At 41.3% G+C, this 17,711-nt stretch overlaps 1 protein-coding gene across 1 annotated transcript in view; it reads right to left on the bottom strand.

The window, feature by feature from the left end:
• The window catches only part of LRMDA (leucine rich melanocyte differentiation associated), a 957,336-nt gene that overhangs the window by 418,397 nt on the left and 521,228 nt on the right, over positions 1–17,711 (bottom strand). Inside the window, exon 4 of the mRNA XM_084634653.1 lies at positions 7,337–7,469. Within this exon, the coding sequence (XP_084490779.1) occupies positions 7,337–7,469 (133 nt within the window). The remainder of the gene's footprint in view (positions 1–7,336; positions 7,470–17,711) is intronic.

Raw genomic sequence — 17,711 nt, 5'->3', positions numbered from 1 at the left:
GGATCTAGACCTCTGCAAGGTGGGAAGATCCCAGAGCTTGGGCTGTAAGCCTGAGTCCAAATATCCACACTGCAATTAAACAGCCCCTTAGCCCGAGTCAGCTGACAAGGGCTAGCCTGTCATAAATATAAAGGGAAGGGTAAACCCCTTTGAAATCCCTCCTGGCCAGGGGAAAGCTCCTCTCACCTGTAAAGGGTTAAGAAGCTAAAGGTAACCTCGCTGGCACCTGACCAAAATGACCAATGAGGAGACAAGATACTTTCAAAAGCTGGGAGGAGGGAGAGAAACAAAGGGTCTGTGTCTGTCTGTAGTCGTCTTTGCCAGGGACAGAATAGGAATGGAGTCTTAGAACTTTTAGTAAGTAATCTAGCTAGGTATGTGTTAGATTATGATTTCTTTAAATGGCTGAGAAAAGAATTGTGCTGAATAGAATAACTATTTCTGTCTGTGTATCTTTTTTGTAACTTAAGGTTTTGCCTAGAGGGGTTCTCTATGTTTTTGAATCTAATTACCCTGTAAGATATCTACCATCCTGATTTTACAGGGGGGATTTCTTTATTTCTATTTACTTCTATTTTTTATTAAAAGTCTTCCTGTAAAAAACTGAATGCTTTTTCATTGTTCTCAGATCCAAGGGTTTGGGTCTGTGGTCACCTATGCAAATTGGTGAGGCTTTTTATCCAACATTTCCCAGGAAAGGGGGGGTGCAAGTGTTGGGAGGATTGTTCATTGTTCTTAAGATCCAAGGGTCTGGGTCTGTAGTCACCTAGGCAAATTGGTGAGGCTTTTTACCAAACCTTGTCCAGGAAGTGGGGTGCAAGGTTTTGGGAAGTATTTTGGGGGGAAGGACGCGTCCAAACAGCTTTTCCCCAGTAACCAGTATTAGTTTGGTGGTGGTAGCGGCCAGTCTAAGGACAACGGGGGGAATATTTTGTACCTTGGGGAAGTTTTGACCTAAGCTGGTAAAGATAAGCTTAGGAGGTTTTTCATGCAGGTCCCCACATCTGTACCCTAGAGTTCAGAGTGGGGGAGGAACCTTGACATGGTGGCACAGTGGTGGGATTAACCTGAAATCATTTTGAGATCCAGTTGAGATTTTTTGAACTAGAAATACAGATTTTAAAAAGAAATTTTTTTTCCTTTGGAAAGGAAGTCCAGAAAGCAGTTGAAACTGAAAGCAGATTGAAAAGGAGTACTTGTGGCACCTTAGAGACTAACCAATTTATTAGAGCATAAGCTTTCGTGAGCTACAGCTCACTTCCTCAGATGCATATCGTGGAAACTGCAGCAGGCTTTATATTAACACAGAGAATATGAAACAATACCTCCTCCCACCCCACTGTCCTGCTGGTAATAGCTTATCTAAAGTGATCATCAGGTGGGCCATTTCCAGCACAAATCCAGGTTTTCTCACCCTCCACCCCCCCACACAAATTCACTCTCCTGCTGGTGATAGCCCATCCAAAGTGACAACTCTTTACACAGAACGCCACTAGCCGTCACCTTCAGCCCCCAACTAAAACCCCTCCAACGCATTATTAAGGATCTACAACCTATCCTAAAGGATGACCCAACACTCTCACAAATCTTGGGAGACAGGCCAGTCCTTGCCTACAGACAGCCCCGCAACCTGAAGCAAATACTCACCAACAACCACATACCACACAACAGAACCACTAACCCAGGAACTTATCCTTGCAACAAAGCCCGTTGCCAATTGTGCCCACATATCTATTCAGGGGACACCATCACAGGGCCTAATAACATCAGCCACACTATCAGAGGCTCGTTCACCTGCACATCCACCAATGTGATATATGCCATCATGTGCCAGCAATGCCCCTCTGCCATATACATTGGTCAAACTGGACAGTCTCTACGTAAAAGAATAAATGGACACAAATCAGATGTCAAGAATTATAACATTCATAAACCAGTCGGAGAACACTTCAATCTCTCTGGTCACGCAATCACAGACATGAAGGTCGCTATCTTAAAACAAAAAAACTTCAAATCCAGACTCCAGCGAGAAACTGCTGAATTGGAATTCATTTGCAAATTGGATACTATTAATTTAGGCTTAAATAGAGACTGGGAGTGGCTAAGTCATTATGCAAGGTAGCCTGTTTCCTCTTGTTTTTTCCTACCCCCCCCCCCCCAGATGTTCTGGTTTAACTTGGATTTAAACTTGAAGAGTGGTCAGTTTGGATGAGCTATTACCAGCAGGAGAGTGAGTTTGTGTGTGTATGGGGGTGGGGGGGATGTGAGAAAACCTGGATTTGTGCAGGAAATAGCCCAACTTGATTGTCATGCACATTGTGTAAAGAGTTGTCACTTTGGATGGGCTATCACCAGCAGGAGAGTGAATTTGTGGGGGGGGTGGGGGGTGGAGGGTGAGAAAACCTGGATTTGTGCTGGAAATGGCCCACCTGATGATCACTTTAGATAAGCTATTACCAGCAGGACAGTGGGGTGGGAGGAGGTATTGTTTCATATTCTCTGTGTATATATAAAGCCTGCTGCAGTTTCCACGATATGCATCTGAGGAAGTGAGCTGTAGCTCACGAAAGCTTATGCTCTAATAAATTGGTTAGTCTCTAAGGTGCCACAAGTACTCCTTTTCTTTTTGCGAATACAGACTAACACTGCTGTTACTCTGAAAGCAGATTGTTTTTTCTCTGCTTTGTGGTCAAGCAGAGACAAAAGGGGATTATCTTGTGAATTGCAGGTTTTCTTTGCCTGGAGGCAGGGTACTTAACTCCTGCAGAGAAATTCACAGTCTTCCAACCCAGAGGTTTTTTTTTCTTTTCTTCCTAAAAGTAAATAGGGGGGGTGTGCTCTACCCATTTGCCTGGAGACAAAAGTGGCAGGGGTTTTTTTTTAGGATTTTGATTTTTTTTGTTTTACAAGGAGCACAGGTTTGAAAAGGAATTTTTTTTTTCTTTGGGCTGGGTAAGCAGGTTTCCAAGTAGTTGGAGGTTTTTTACTTTAATTTGGGCCCAGAGCAGAGACAAGGGAATTGTCTTTTTCTGTAGGCTGACAATCACTATCAGAGAATAGGTATTCTATTCCAGCACAGCAAAATTTTACAGCCAAGTTTTGTTTGTTTATTTCTAAACCTCGGGTGTAAAGTTAGTAAAAACAGAGAGGTTAGAATGGCAAAATCCGCGGCTCGACTACAGCTCGAATTAGCCAAATTTCAGGCTGAGGAAAGACTAAGGGAACATGAAAGACAGATAGAACTCATGCAGCTGAAGAAGGAACAAGAAAGGGAGGCAGAACAACACCAAGCGGCTGCTTACAGGAGAGCTATGGAAGCGAGGGACAAAGAACTGGAGGAGAAGGAAAAAGAGAGGAAGTATGTGGAGGAGATGGAGAAGATAAAGGCTCAGCAGAATATCCCAACAAACCCTAGTAATCCTTCTCCAAGTACCACTTCCCATCCCAGAAAGTTCCCCACCTACAAGGCAGGCGATGATACTGAGGCCTTCCTAGAAAACTTCGAAAGGGCCTGCCTTGGGTACAACATCTCTACTGACCAATACATGGTAGAGCTGAGGCCGCAGCTCAGTGGACCCTTAGCTGAGGTGGCAGCTGAAATGCCTAAAGAACACATGAACAAGTATGAACTGTTTAAATCCAAGGCGAGAGTCAGAATGGGGATAACACCCGAGCAGTCTCGTCGGAGGTTCAGAGCCCTAAGGTGGAAACCAGACATGTCATTTACCCGACATGCCTACCACATTGTGAAACATTGGGATGCCTGGATATCAGGAGCAAGTGTTGAATCTCCAGTAAATTTGCCCTTCCTAATGCAAATGGAACAATTCTTAGAGGGTGTTCCTGAGGAAATAGAAAGATACATCCTAGATGGGAAACCCAAAACTGTAATTGAGGCAGAAGAGATTGGAGCCAGATGGGTGGAGGTGGCAGAGAAGAAGAAAACTGGTCGCAGTTGGAGCGGAGACCAGAAGGGACCACCCCAGACCACACCCTATTCCCGGGGGCCGCCCAAAGCCCCACCTACCTCCCAAAGAACCCTCCAGACCCCTTATCGTCCCACCACCCCGTTCTCCAGCAACCCTCCTCGCCCCAGTGACCCGTCAGCTGGACGATGTTTTAAGTGTAACGAGCTGGGGCATGTAAAGGCCAACTGCCCCAAGAACCCCAACAGATTACAGTTCATTGCACCGGAATCACACCAGAGGTCCACAGGCCCAGATACCTCCCAGATACCCTTGGAGCGGAGGGAAACTGTGAGTGTGGGCGGGAAGAAGGTCACCACGTGGAGGGACACCGGAGCACAAGTGTCAGCTATCCTTGGATCTGAGAACAATGAAAAAGCATTCAGTGTTTTACAAGAAGACTTTTAATAAAAAATAGAAGTAAATAGAAATAAAGAAATCCCCCCTATAAAATCAGGATGGTAGATATCTTACAGGGTAATTAGATTCAAAAACATAGAGAACCCCTCTAGGCAAAACCTTAAGTTACAAAAAAGATACACAGACAGAAATAGTTATTCTATTCAGCACAATTCTTTTCTCAGCCATTTAAAGAAATCATAATCTAACACATACCTAGCTAGATTACTTACTAAAAGTTCTAAGACTCCACTCCTGTTCTGTCCCTGGCAAGAGCAGCATACAGACAGACACAGACCCTTTGTTTCTCTCCCTCCTCCCAGCTTTTGAAAGTATCTTGTCTCCTCATTGGTCATTTTGGTCAGGTGCCAGCGAGGTTACCTTTAGCTTCTTAACCCTTTACAGGTGAGAGGAGCTTTCCCCTGGCCAGGAGGGATTTCAAAGTGGTTTACCCTTCCCTTTATATTTATGACACAGCCATAGATGTCTAATTGTTGTATAGACAAGTCAAGACTATGGGGATGTGAACTGTAGAATGGTCTAATACGTTGTGCTCTAACTGCCCTGTGTAAACCTTGCTGGTGTGCACTAAAAGGTCACTAGTTCACATTTATGTAGTCCCATTTCAAACAGGACTACAGTAACACAAACTAAGTACTTTTGAGTTCTCACCAGCAGAGTTTACATAGGGTAGTTAAACTGTGACACTTCCAAGCACTCTACAGCTCATACTCCAGTAGTTAAATTACAGCACCATGCAGACAAGCCTAGTTTATGAGATACAATGAATGCTTATGGGAAAGTACCAGGAAGTTTGCATTTCAGCTCCAGAGCTATGTGTTATTTAACTACGGAGTAGGCGATTCACTTTAAAACTGGTTAATTAAAACTGTTTTTATAGACGCAAAAATGCCAAAAAAAAAAAATCTGATGGGGGGGGGGGACTTCAGTGTTGCAGTTTTCAACAGATAGATAAATCCAGTCACTTCACATTTCTGACACAGTGGTTTGCCACATTGTGACCTAAAACTACCTTGACCTCATAGAAATCAACATTTTGCAGTGAAATGAAACAACAGACATGCTTGTTTTGATGTATGGCTGTGTGACATATTATAAATATTACATCACATAACCGCAGAGATTGTCAATCAATAAGATTTTTTTCAGACAGCACTAAATGAACCATGGGTTCTTGCCTCTGAATGGCTCCTTTAAGGTACTACTTTTGCTTAAATGATTAATAGCAGACATATTGTCAGAAAGTGTACTTAAAGTGAAAAACAGTAAACTGTAGAAATATCATTCATTTTTAAGCAATTCTCTAGTGAAAATGTCACATAAATTTACATAGAGACAGCACTATCAGGCTTTTTGTAAGCTAGGTATTAGGCATACCTTCCACTTCAGGGTGAAAGTGATGGGAAAATATTTTATAAAATCTAGGCCACGTTACTTAGTGGAAACCAAGATGCCATAGCTATGTGGAATTCAAAAGTAGGATTGTTAGCAGTTAACATCTTTAGGCTAAAGATACATAGAAACTATTCTCAGAAGTTGGGAATACTGAATATAGAATGTTTATACTCAAGGGAGCAGTGCCGCTGCCAACTCCACAAGCAAAATTTCAACCAAGTACAGTATTACCAATAAGCCACTGCTCTCTCCAAACAAACCTCCTTTCAGGTCTCCTATCCTTTCTACTGCATGTGTTGAACTATACCTCCTACATAACACTTTTGATCGTGTAAAGATACAATCAGTGTTTTCAATATCTTAGATAACATGCTGAAGAAAAAGCTCAGTTTCTCACTTGGATAGATAGCTTACTGACCATGCTTTTTGCCTCTTGTTTAACTCAACAAAAGGGCCATTTTCAGTCAGCTAACATGGAAAACGCCAGTACTCTTGGTCTGAAATCCGGGATCGTATTTGACTGGGGCAAAGAAGCTCAGACGACATCAAATAGAATTTTATTATAATGTCTCACTGCCAGAGGGCAGCAGCTATGAAGAATGATGTCACTTCAGCAGGCATTCCACAGAGTCTTGGATCTATATTCAATCACTGTGATCACCAATGACAATTAACCTTTATATTACGTTTTGTTCTTCAAAAAATATACCTATTTGCATATAACTAATTCCCAGATACATTTCTGTAGGGCTACACTCAAGAGGGGACACTTTACCAGGCTTCCACTTCCAAGTGGTTCCTGTTAATTGCCAAACTACCTTTTGTCTAACTCTGCTCATGAAAAGACATTCAAATGTCACACGGATATTTTGCTTATTTCAAGACTCATGGTTTGACTCTACGTACTGACTGCTCTCTCTTTGAGCAGAGAAGTGTGATATCTAAAGAGGAGCCTTCTCTGTATTCTTAATTGATTTCTTTTGAAGTATGTTGAAAGAAGCAAGTCCTCATAATTCCTTTGCAGGAAAAAAGAACGTAGATCTACGATAAGCTAATGATTCGAATCACCAGATTCAGCCACCCTTACTCACACAGTGAGTAGTGCCTCGCTCTGAGCTGGACTAAAGAGAGCACGTAAACTCACAATTAAGTTCATCTCTATTTAAGAAAGCACTTAAGAACATTTCACAAATTTGCGTGTCATCCTTGTGCAGGGGCCATGCTAATCTTCTCTGTATCGTTCCAATTTTAGTATATGTGCTGCATGTTTCACTTTAAGCATGTGCCTAACTGCCATTGACTTCAGTGGGACTTAATAAACACATGCTTATATGCTTTCCTGAACCGGGCCCCCTGCCAGTAATTCCACTGAAATCAGTGGGTTTATTCAAATAGTAAGGCACTACACACAGCAAAATCTGGCCCTAAGGGAGTCATCTTTGCCTAAAGAGTATAGGTTTGTTATTTTGGGAACATGCTCTGGTTTTAGCCATCTGACTCTATCCAGCATTAAGAAATGGACGCATCTTATCATATTTGGGAGCTAAGATACTAACCTGTACCTCTGGTAGTCATCCTCATCCTTGTCCTTGCTGACCAGTTCATTTGGGCAAGCCATGTTTCCTAGTAAACTGAGATATTCCAAGGAGGGCACCACATCAGCCAAGTGATCCAGCAGGCTTTCTAAATCTGTTATGTGTCAAAAATTGTGGGTTAAGGATTCAATTACATTAATGCAAAAAGCATTTATAGTTGCACCACCACTGATTTAAAAATACATTACAATAACTGGCAATCAAATTTACTATGACCCTCAGGAAGATGTCACATGAATTGTTATAAAGGCAAATGGGGTTAAATTTAAGTGAGGTTTTCGGCACAGATTGAAAGAAGTTGGCTGTTGTGTCATTCTTTTTTCCTTCTCTCTTTTTCCATGTGGCTCACTGCAAAACATGAAAACTTTGACAAAATGATGGATACTGTGTGGTAAAATGGTTAGCCATTTCTGGAGCCATTAAACTTTTCCAACTTGGAAACAAACAGTTATTTTCATAGCACATTCATCACTAATACATTCAGTCCACTAGAAAGTGAATTAAAAAAAGGAGTCAACCCACAACAAACCGCTTTCACTACAAGAATATAAATGCTTTGAGTGTCACAGCAATGCATTCATTATTATTCAATTTGTATACATGAATAAATGCTTCACTGAAAGCAACTTAAAAACCCCAGCGTTACAACATGAGGTATACATCGTATACCAAGTGGAAATAAACTCTGGAAACATCATCCAAATGGTTGTATAGTTGGGTGTTGATCAGGCTTTTCCTCACTATATAAATATCTCCACCTTGGATACCTTAAATGAATATGAAAATGAGATTTAAATATCCACTGCAACATGAGAAATGCAAGTTAGATTTAAGCAGCACAGCACACATCAGATTGAACAGGTGCTGGGCTGTTGATTAAATGAAGAAAAAGTATTCATTTTGTTAACATACAATATAAAAGTCCTTAAAAGATTATATATAACCTTATTTCTTTCAATTATATACAAGAAAATGCTGATTCTCAGGAAAGAAGCTGTATGTACTGTGGCAGAGCTCCAACCTTGTCCCCGCGGCTTCCAGGCAGTTTATGTTAGCCTCAGAGGCTCACTGCGACCCTCCACATACCCCTTCTCTCTCTAGGGCCAGGGTTACAGTCTACTGAGCCCTTTTCATCATAAGCCAGCAAGAAGGTCAGTGAGAGAACTCCCACAGTCTCTGTTATCCCTATGGGCATATTCAAGAAGAGTGTAGCCTCCTGTCTTGACAGGGGCCTGTCTTCCCCTCCCAGGGGTTGTTTCTGTAGTGGCGGGTTGGGAGGAACCTGGGCCCGCCCTCTACTCTGGGTTCCGGCCCAGGGACCCTAATGGCAGCAGCTGTTGGCAGCCGACCTTTCACCGCCAGAATTGCTACATTTCCCTGGGCCACTTCCTAACAGCTCTCCTGCCTTTCTCTCTTAAACGCCTTCTTCACTCTTACATTAGGGCTCTCTTTCCAGTGGCTTGAGGGTGTCTTCATTACCCAGACCTTCAGCCACACTTCCTCTTCTCTGGCTCCCTTTGACCTGACCGGAGTGAGCCCTTTTATAGTATCAGAGGGGCCTTAATTAGAGTCAGGTGTTCACATTACCTTAACGGCCTCACCTGACTCTTTGCAGGTTAATTGGAGTCATGTGTCCACTCTAGCCTGGAGCAGCCCCTGCTCTGCTCAGTCAGGGAACAGAAAACTGCTTATCCAGTGACCAGTATGTCTGCCTTCTACTACTCTGCTGTACCCAACTGGCCTGGATCTATCACAGTACATACATATTATTTTTACCTTAAAAACGGACTGGCTTTGACAATAGTGACAATTATTCTAAAACTATTCAAGAACAATTCAATGTTCTGTTCTCATCCACTTCTGCTACTACAGACAATTTTTTTTCAAAATAATCCTCAGTTCACTTTTATTGCTATTATTTATACTTGATTTATGTTTTTGTATGATCTTTGTTATTTTTAGATGGAGTTTATTTTATTTCTTCACCTCAATGTCTTAGGAGCAGCAGCAGCAGCAATAGGCCCTGGAATGTCAAGAATGGCTTCATTGCTAAAAACTCTTCTTTTGTTGTAAACTTAATTTCTATTTTACTTCTCACGTGTATAAAAGCTCATGCTGATAATTATCATTAAGATTTTTTGTATGTTGATAGCCACCAACTCTATATTTACATTTATGCTCTTTTCCATAGACTCTTATGTATCCTCAAATACTCTGCATAAGAATGGGGAAAGTAGCTACAGAGAGAAAATTAAGGCAGACAAGAGTGTCACTTTTTAACATGATACAGCAGAGTTAAGCCTCACATATAGAGGATTATGTTAGAACTATCAAGATAGATTCAGCAACCATTAAAAAAAAAAAGTGGAAAGACTCCAACTGATTTCAGGGGGCAATGGATCAGGCCCTTGGAAAAAGTGCATTATTGTAACAATATTATTACAAATCCATCTTTTTCTGCTACCCAAGCCTAACCAAGACATAGTGGTAACTTACTCTGATGCCTCTGAACCCCTGATTCACAGATTATCCTTTTGGAGGAGATCATTCATGGCTCTCTTAGTCAGTACATAACTGACAGAAAGAAAGCACATTTTGCTGAGGTGAAGTACTTATACATTAGCATTGAATTTAGAGAGTCGTCAGACATTGCCAAAGGAAGATCACATGATTGTTTGAAGTAACCCTGATTCAGGTGCAATCCTGTTAATCTTCTGTAGGACATCTCAACCTACAAAGATGTTCCCTGAAAGAGGTGCTTTAGCACCACAAAAGTTAATTATTTCCATTTCTTTTCCTTAATGGCAATCCCAAGAAGTTTGCTATTAAAGATCTGACCTTTTATTACAGAAAATTCTTAGTGTAGCACAGGTAGAAAAGATCTTCCTTTACAGAGTGAGTGAGCAGAATTTTCTGTCATCACTTCATTAAAACATCTTGTGAAGCAGAAGTTATTCATTTTTCAATCCTTAGAGCTACTTAAAGAATGCTGAATCAGGTTGGGACAGAAGTGTTCACTATAAATCCAAGTCAGCCATGAACCATATTACCAAAAGTATTTAGGTGCCTAACAGTGCAGAGAGGAACCTCTAGCAGGATTTACAGAAGTGCCTCAACAGGTTAGTCACCTAACTTCCCTTGAAAGTCAACAGTACTGACATGCCAACTTCACTTAGGCACTCTGGTAAATCCCACAAGATGCCCATCTGCACCTTTAAGAATCTAAAAATATGGCCGCAAGTATCTAGATTAAATGTGAGCACCAGACACTGATCTTTACTTTTAGAAGAAGAAAAATGTAGGTTCCTACTCAGCAGAGGAGAACTCATAACCAAGACGACATCAAGAAGACTGAAGTGTTTCATGCTTCAGTGTTTACTAAAAAGGTTAATGGTCACCAGATACTCAAGACAATTAATGTTAACAAGGGGGAAGGAACACAACCCAGAACAGGGAAAGAACAGCTTAAAGAATATTTAGACATGTTAGATGTATTCAAGTAATCACAGCCTGATGAAATTTGTCCCAGTTACTTAAGCAACTACCTGAAGCAATCTTGAAACCATTAGCATTTATTATCAAGAACTCATGGAGGAGAGGTGAGATCCCAGACGACCGGAGAAGGGCAAACATAGTACCTATCTTTAAAAAGGGAGGAGCTGGGGAATTAAAAATGTCAGTTAACTTCTATATGTGGAAAGATACTGGAACAAATTATGTAAAAATTCTTAAGAACCTACAAATCTCAGTTGGGGGCTCAAGGTCCTACTATAATATAAATAATAATAAATTATCTTTCATCCAGAAGGATTCCAAACCACTTTTCAAATCCTGGGCTAAACCCTTGGATCTGAACTCCCAGCCAGTGCCTTGCTTGTTACACTATGAAAGAAAAATTAGAGTTCATTTGAAGCCAGATACCATATCAAAGCCTGCAGAAGAAAATCCACACTACTCCTCTGCTGCAGTCAACTAAGAGGATGATAGGGTGATAAGTAACAGCCAGCATGGCTTTGACAAGAACAAATGATGCCAAACAAACATAATTGCCTTCTTTGAGAGAGTTACTTGCCTAGTGGATGGAAGCAGTAGACATATCATCTCAAGTTTAGTAAGGCTTTCGACACAGTATCAGATGACAATTTCATAAGCAAACTAAGGTAATGTGGTCTAGATTCAAGTATTATATAGTGGGTGCACAACTTGTTGAAAGACCATATTCAAAGAGTAGTTATCAATGGTTCGCTGCCAAATGGGGAAAGCATATCTAGTGGGATCCCACAGAGGTTAGTCCTGGATACAGTACTATTCAATATTTTCATTAATGACTTAGATAATGGAGTGGAGAGTATGCTTACTAAATTTGTGGATGGCACCAAGCTAGGAGGGGTTGCAAGCACACTGGAGGACTGGATTAAAATTCAAAACAATCTTGACAAATTAGAGAATTGGCCAGAAATCAACAAGATGAAATTCACTAAAGTAAGTGCAAAGTATTTTAATTTAGAAGGAAAAAAAATCAATACACAACTACAAAATAGGGAATAGCCAGCTAAATAGTAGTACTGCTATAAAGAAGTAGGGTTATAGTGGATCAAAACTGAATACAAGTCAACAATGTGATGCAGCTACCAAAAAAAAAAAAGCCAATATCATTCTGGGGTATATTAACAGAGTGTTGTATGTAACGAATACAATGTAATTTTCACACTCTATTCAGTCCTGGTATGTCCAATTCTGCGCACCACACTTTTGGAAAGATGTGGACAAATGGGAGGGAGTCCAGAGGACAGCAACAAAAATGATAAAAGATTGAGAAAACCTGACCCCTGAGGAAAAGTTAAAAAAAAAAACTTGGGCATGTGTAGTCTTGAGAAAAGACGACTGAGGGGGACCCTGATAACAGTCTTCAGATATGTTATGGGCTGTTATAAAAACGGCAGTGACACTAGACAAACAGCTGCCAGGTATGGGTTTAGGTTTATTTGGTCCTGCCTCAGAACGGGGGGTGGACTTGATGACCTTTCGAGATCTCTTCCAGCCATAACATATCTATGATTTAGAGATTTTAATTTTGCATGTGAACTTCCAGGCAAGCATGAAGGGAATCATATAGTGATTCAGTTGATAGCCGGTTTTATGTGACGTCTCACCACATTCTTTATTGAGATATGTATTATTAGCGGTCTTTAATTTACCCTGTTCCAATGGAATGGATGATGGTATCCTATGGGTTTTTTTTTTATTTTATTTAAAACAGTAATGTATGTAGCACCACAAATTTTCATGGTGTTTTATAGAAACATGGAGTAAGACACATTCCCTAACCTAAGAAAACCCCTAAAAAAAACTACTTATTTACAGAAAAGTGGATTTTTTGGACAGTAGCAAGCAACATCTGCTGGTAGCACTTCAAAAGAAATATGTGGAATAGGATGGTAAAATTTGAAAGCCAGAATCATTTATGTTAGCATCTGAGACCAAGTCATTACTAAAATGATTATGCCTTAGTTCATTAATTGAACTTCTGCTCTCTAGGACTCTAACCATCACACACGCACCCATGAAAAATAGCCATGAGCCCATCACATGTACAGATTTCCCCCCTGAACTAGGAGACCCATCCATCTACTGTCACAGATTATTCTTTGCAAAGTATGTTGAAGTCACGTAGGAGATTTCTCGTGATTGAGTGCTTCCCTGAAATGAACCATAGCTCATGATGCCTCAGTGCACTGTTTCATTAATTGGCATATCATGTGCTCATTATAAAAGATCAACACTAGGCCACCAAAATAATACATTAAAATATCTATAAGGTTGTGTTGAGAACAGACAAAGTAAGCAGAGTCAGAAGTGGGAGTGAAAATCCATTCTCAGCTTCCCCATTGTGGTTTATTATTGCAGCCCAGAGGGTGTCATCATGGTGTGATCTGAACCAAAGAGCTGCAAAATCCTTCTGTAGCACTTTAAGACCACAATTTTAACTCCGCTCTCTGTGAAAAGTAAATCCACCATTACATCCATGGACACTATTAGAGATTATTTTTTGACGGGTAGACACGTTGGTGCTGGACTGATGGAGTTTTTTTATTTTTATTTTTATGTACATTTTGACTATTTAGATATTTGACTACCTACCATGTGCGTGTGTGTAGCCTGCAAATGTGAATACGGCCGTCTCCATCACTTGAAATCTGTTTTTAAAATATCTCAACTATGTCAATTAAAGTGCCTCAGGAAGTATTCACCAGTCTCCTTATTCAGTAGTATCATCAATCATACCAATAGTTTATGTTGTTCCTAAGGACACTTACCAAAAAATAAATCCTCACCAAAAAAAATGAGCTATCTGTCCCTTTATTTTATTCAAATTGATTAAAGATACCAGAACTGTCAGTACACACTAAATGTACAAACATTATACATGTGTATACCTTCCAATCCCAAAGAAATAGATAGAATAAACTTTTTTAAAGTGTGCTGTGTGTGTGTGCGCAAGTGTGTGTACACACACACACACACACACAGGCATACTTAAAGTTTATTCTGGATCTAGAGATATTCCTGGTTCCTGCAGTATTCCCCATTTTAAACTCAGGGAATATTACTAGAATGAGTAATGTCTCTAAATCTTTTATTGTCTGCTCATTGTGCATACATTGACATAGACAAAGTATGTGCATACACATTGTGTACCACCCATTGTATAAACACACACATGCACATGAATAGATGGTTTTTATTCTACTGATAAAAATCAAACACCACATTTCAAGCTAGGCACAACCAAAAATACCTTCTTCCTATCTCCCTTTCACCATCCTAACAATACTGTGCTGTCTGCTGTGAAACAATCAAAGATACTTATATTCTTTTCTACCTAACTTGACTATCTAATTTCTCTTCTGGTGCACATCACCATAGTATCTAAGCACTCTTTTATTCAACAAGAATAAAGTCCAATAAAGTGCCAAGACTTCACTCCTCCTTAAAGGTTGCTGGGTCAGTAGTGTGTATGTGTATATGTGCACGTGTCAAAGAGAGCTCACTTCTCTTCCCTCTCCTTTCTTTTTTCTTAGTAGTTGTGACCGTAAGAGTGACTGTAAGAGTTGGATTAAAGAGTTCTGAAAGTGGCCAGGTTTGTGGTCACTTTCAACTTCTCTGGAAAGGAGTTGCACAGTATTTAAAACAGCCGTCAAGAAAGCTTGGCCTCTCAAGTTTTAACATGGAGACTGACAGCTTAATTCCCTATAGAACACAACCAATGAGGGATGTTGCAATCACAGAACAAGAGGCATACTTTTAGTTAGCTTTGTTTATTAAAGGAGGACCTCACAGACAATGACAGATATCCTGATTTTCTCCTTAGAATTACAGAAATGTAGGACTGGAAGGGATTTTAATAGGTCATATATTTCAGTCCCCTACACTCAAGGAAGGACTAAGTAATAACTAGCGTTTCTCTAATAACTATTAGGTGTTTCTCTAACCTGTACTTTAAAATCTTCAGTGATGGAAATTCCACAACCTCCTTAGGCAATTTATTCCAGTGCTTAACCACCCTGACAGTTAGGAAGTTCTTCCCAAAGTCCATCCTAAACCACCCTTGCTACAGTTTGAGTCCTTTGCTTCTTGTTTTATTCTTGGAGGTTAAGGAGAACCTCCTCCCTCCTCTTTGTAACCACCTTTTATGTACTTGAAAACTCTTATGTCCCCTCTCAGTCTTCTTTCCGGGATTAAACAAACTCAATTTTTTAGAATCTTCCCTCATAGGTTTCTTTTCCTAGATCTTTAATTATTTAATCAGTCAACCCTTATCATAGGATCACTCTTGTTTTTTACCCCTTTTATCCTTACCCAGAGACTTTCAACAAGTCCTCCTCCTATTTCCATCTCAACCTCAGTGCAACTGAACACATCTTAGTATACAGACATCTAAGATACGGATTTGATTTCTCCTCTATGTTCCCGCTTGTCTCTCTTTTGTCCTGGATATAATTGCCCACGCTCTCCCCAGATCTTGACCCTTCTCCCGGGTCTCCATGTTTTTGACTCACCTGTGGACTTTTTTCTCCTGCCCCCACAGAACCTAGTTTAAAGTCCATCTTGCTACGTTAGCCCGCCTTTTTCCAAAGATATCTTCCCATTTCCTCTTGGGAGTGGTGACCATGATTCTCCCAGCCTTTGGGGGTACAGAGCTTCTCCTTCTCCACCTTTGGGGGCGATTCCTCATCCTTTGTTGCCAGGGCAGCATAATTGTTCTTCATCACTATGGTGGGTGGGTTGGGAGCAGGGAGGGAGAACCGCCTGCTGCCAGAAGTAACCAGCAGGCAGGGTCCTCCCTGCGACAGAGCCATATCCTCCTCCCCCGGTGGTGTGGCAGCAGTCCTCTCTAGCTGGAGATTGCCATTGAATACCCATATTCTATGGCAAGACAACGTAGTAAATGGGGCACCATTGTGTTATGCTTTTGGCAGCTGGTGTGATTCAGGAGGTGGGCTGCTGCATTGTGGATCATTTGGAGCTCCCACATTTTAAGATCAGTGCAGTCATTCCCAATACAATGAGCTGCGGTAATCCAGCCTGGACATTATGAAGGCCAGACCTTGGTCTGATAGTATGCTCTGCTCTTGCCAAGAGCAGATAGAGGAAGGTATATTTGGCAGCTGCACCTATCTGAGCATCCAGAAGCAGTGAGGAATTCAACTCCTAGGCTACAAACCAATTTGACCCTTTGAAGGCAGGTACTATGGTGACCATTTACCTCTTCAAAACATTTCTCTTTTCCCTCCCAGCTTCCAGTCTGTCTTGCTCAGGCTTTGCTTCACCCATCTCCCTTCCATCCACCTGCTGATCTTGGCCAGGCAACAGTGCTACAGAGACTGAAATAGCAAGAAGTAGAGCTACACATTATTTACATTTGAGAATGTGATTGCTTCAATTTGTTGATGATCAGAAGAGATTCAGGAGAGATTCCACAGGTGAATGGTGTGGTACCAAAAGGGAAGTTAACCTCTGAAAGAGAGGCGATGGGTATGGCTACACTGAAGCTGGGAGCATGCTTCCCAACACAGGTAGACAGACAGGTGCTAGCTCCACTTGAGCTAGTGGGCTAAAACCAGCAGCATAGCAGAGGTGGCAGCTCAAGCTAGCTGCTGAAGTACAAACCCATCAGGACCCCCTACAGTATGTACTCAGGTGGCTAGCCTGAGCCTCTGCCTTTGCTATCCCTCACTACACTGCTATTTGTAGTGCACTAGCTCGAGCAGAGCTATCACATATCTGCCTGGGCCCACTGGGAAGCAGACTCCCAGCTACAGTGTAGACATACCCTACGTGCAGTGCTAGGTATTCGAGGTGGGATAGCCACAGAACTATCTAGTAATACACGAGTAGACATACTCCCTGTCTGGGTGCAAGATGACATCATCCATCAGCAAAAATGATGCCATTTCTGTTCCATCTTCTGATCTCAAGCCTGACTGGCAGAGGTACAGAATCTTGGCAGCAGACAAGGTGAAGCTGAAAATCGTTCTTTGCTAGTGGTGTATACAATTTGATGAAGATAGAGGGTTGCATACAGGCAGTAGGTTGATAGGCCCAGGGATAGCTTCCTTAGTACTGACCAAACTTACTGCATACTTTGGGAGCAAGTGATCTTCCAAAGTGGCATTTATGCATCTCTGTGTAGGTAGATTCCCAGGTGTTTTTCACAGATATGAAGGGCATAGGTCTGAGCTAAGCTTTCTTGTAGTATTTCAAGAGTATCTTGTTGTGAGCATGAGACAAAGACTGGCAAGAGGGAGCGATGTTTCTAATCCTGGGCTCAATATACAGTTCCTTTTGCCTGGAGAGCATACCCTGAATCCAGGTGATCCTTCTTGTCAAATAGGGTGACCATTCTTCATGACATGTGATGCCTTCTTCTTCCAGGGTAGTGTGAAGTTAATCAGGATGGATATAGCAGTTCACTATCCTGAAGAGTTCAGAGAGCCATGATTTAACGGCTGCTAAAGTATTCTAATCACTGCTCGGGAACAGGACACATAATTTTTAGGCTTCAGGTCTACCTGCTTCTTCCACAGATTTTCACCATTAAGCGTTTCACTTCCTTCTCCTCTACTCCATGCACCACTAGTCATCTCAGAAATAAAGTGGATTGTGAGCATTTCCCTTTTGGAAGGATAGACCGATTCCTGTTTTATTCTAGATGGGTCTTCTTCCCATTGCCATGTCATAGATTCATAGATATTTAGGTCAAAAGGGATCATTATGATCATCTAGTCTGACCTCCTGCACAACGCAGGCCACAGAATTTCACCCACCACTCCTG

The sequence above is a fragment of the Lepidochelys olivacea genome (genome assembly GCF_965140295.1).
Source record: "Lepidochelys olivacea isolate rLepOli2 genome assembly, chromosome: 7".
Lineage (NCBI taxonomy): Eukaryota > Metazoa > Chordata > Testudines > Cheloniidae > Lepidochelys > Lepidochelys olivacea.
Note: the sequence above shows the minus strand (reverse complement) of the source record. Positions and strands in the feature narration are given on the sequence as shown.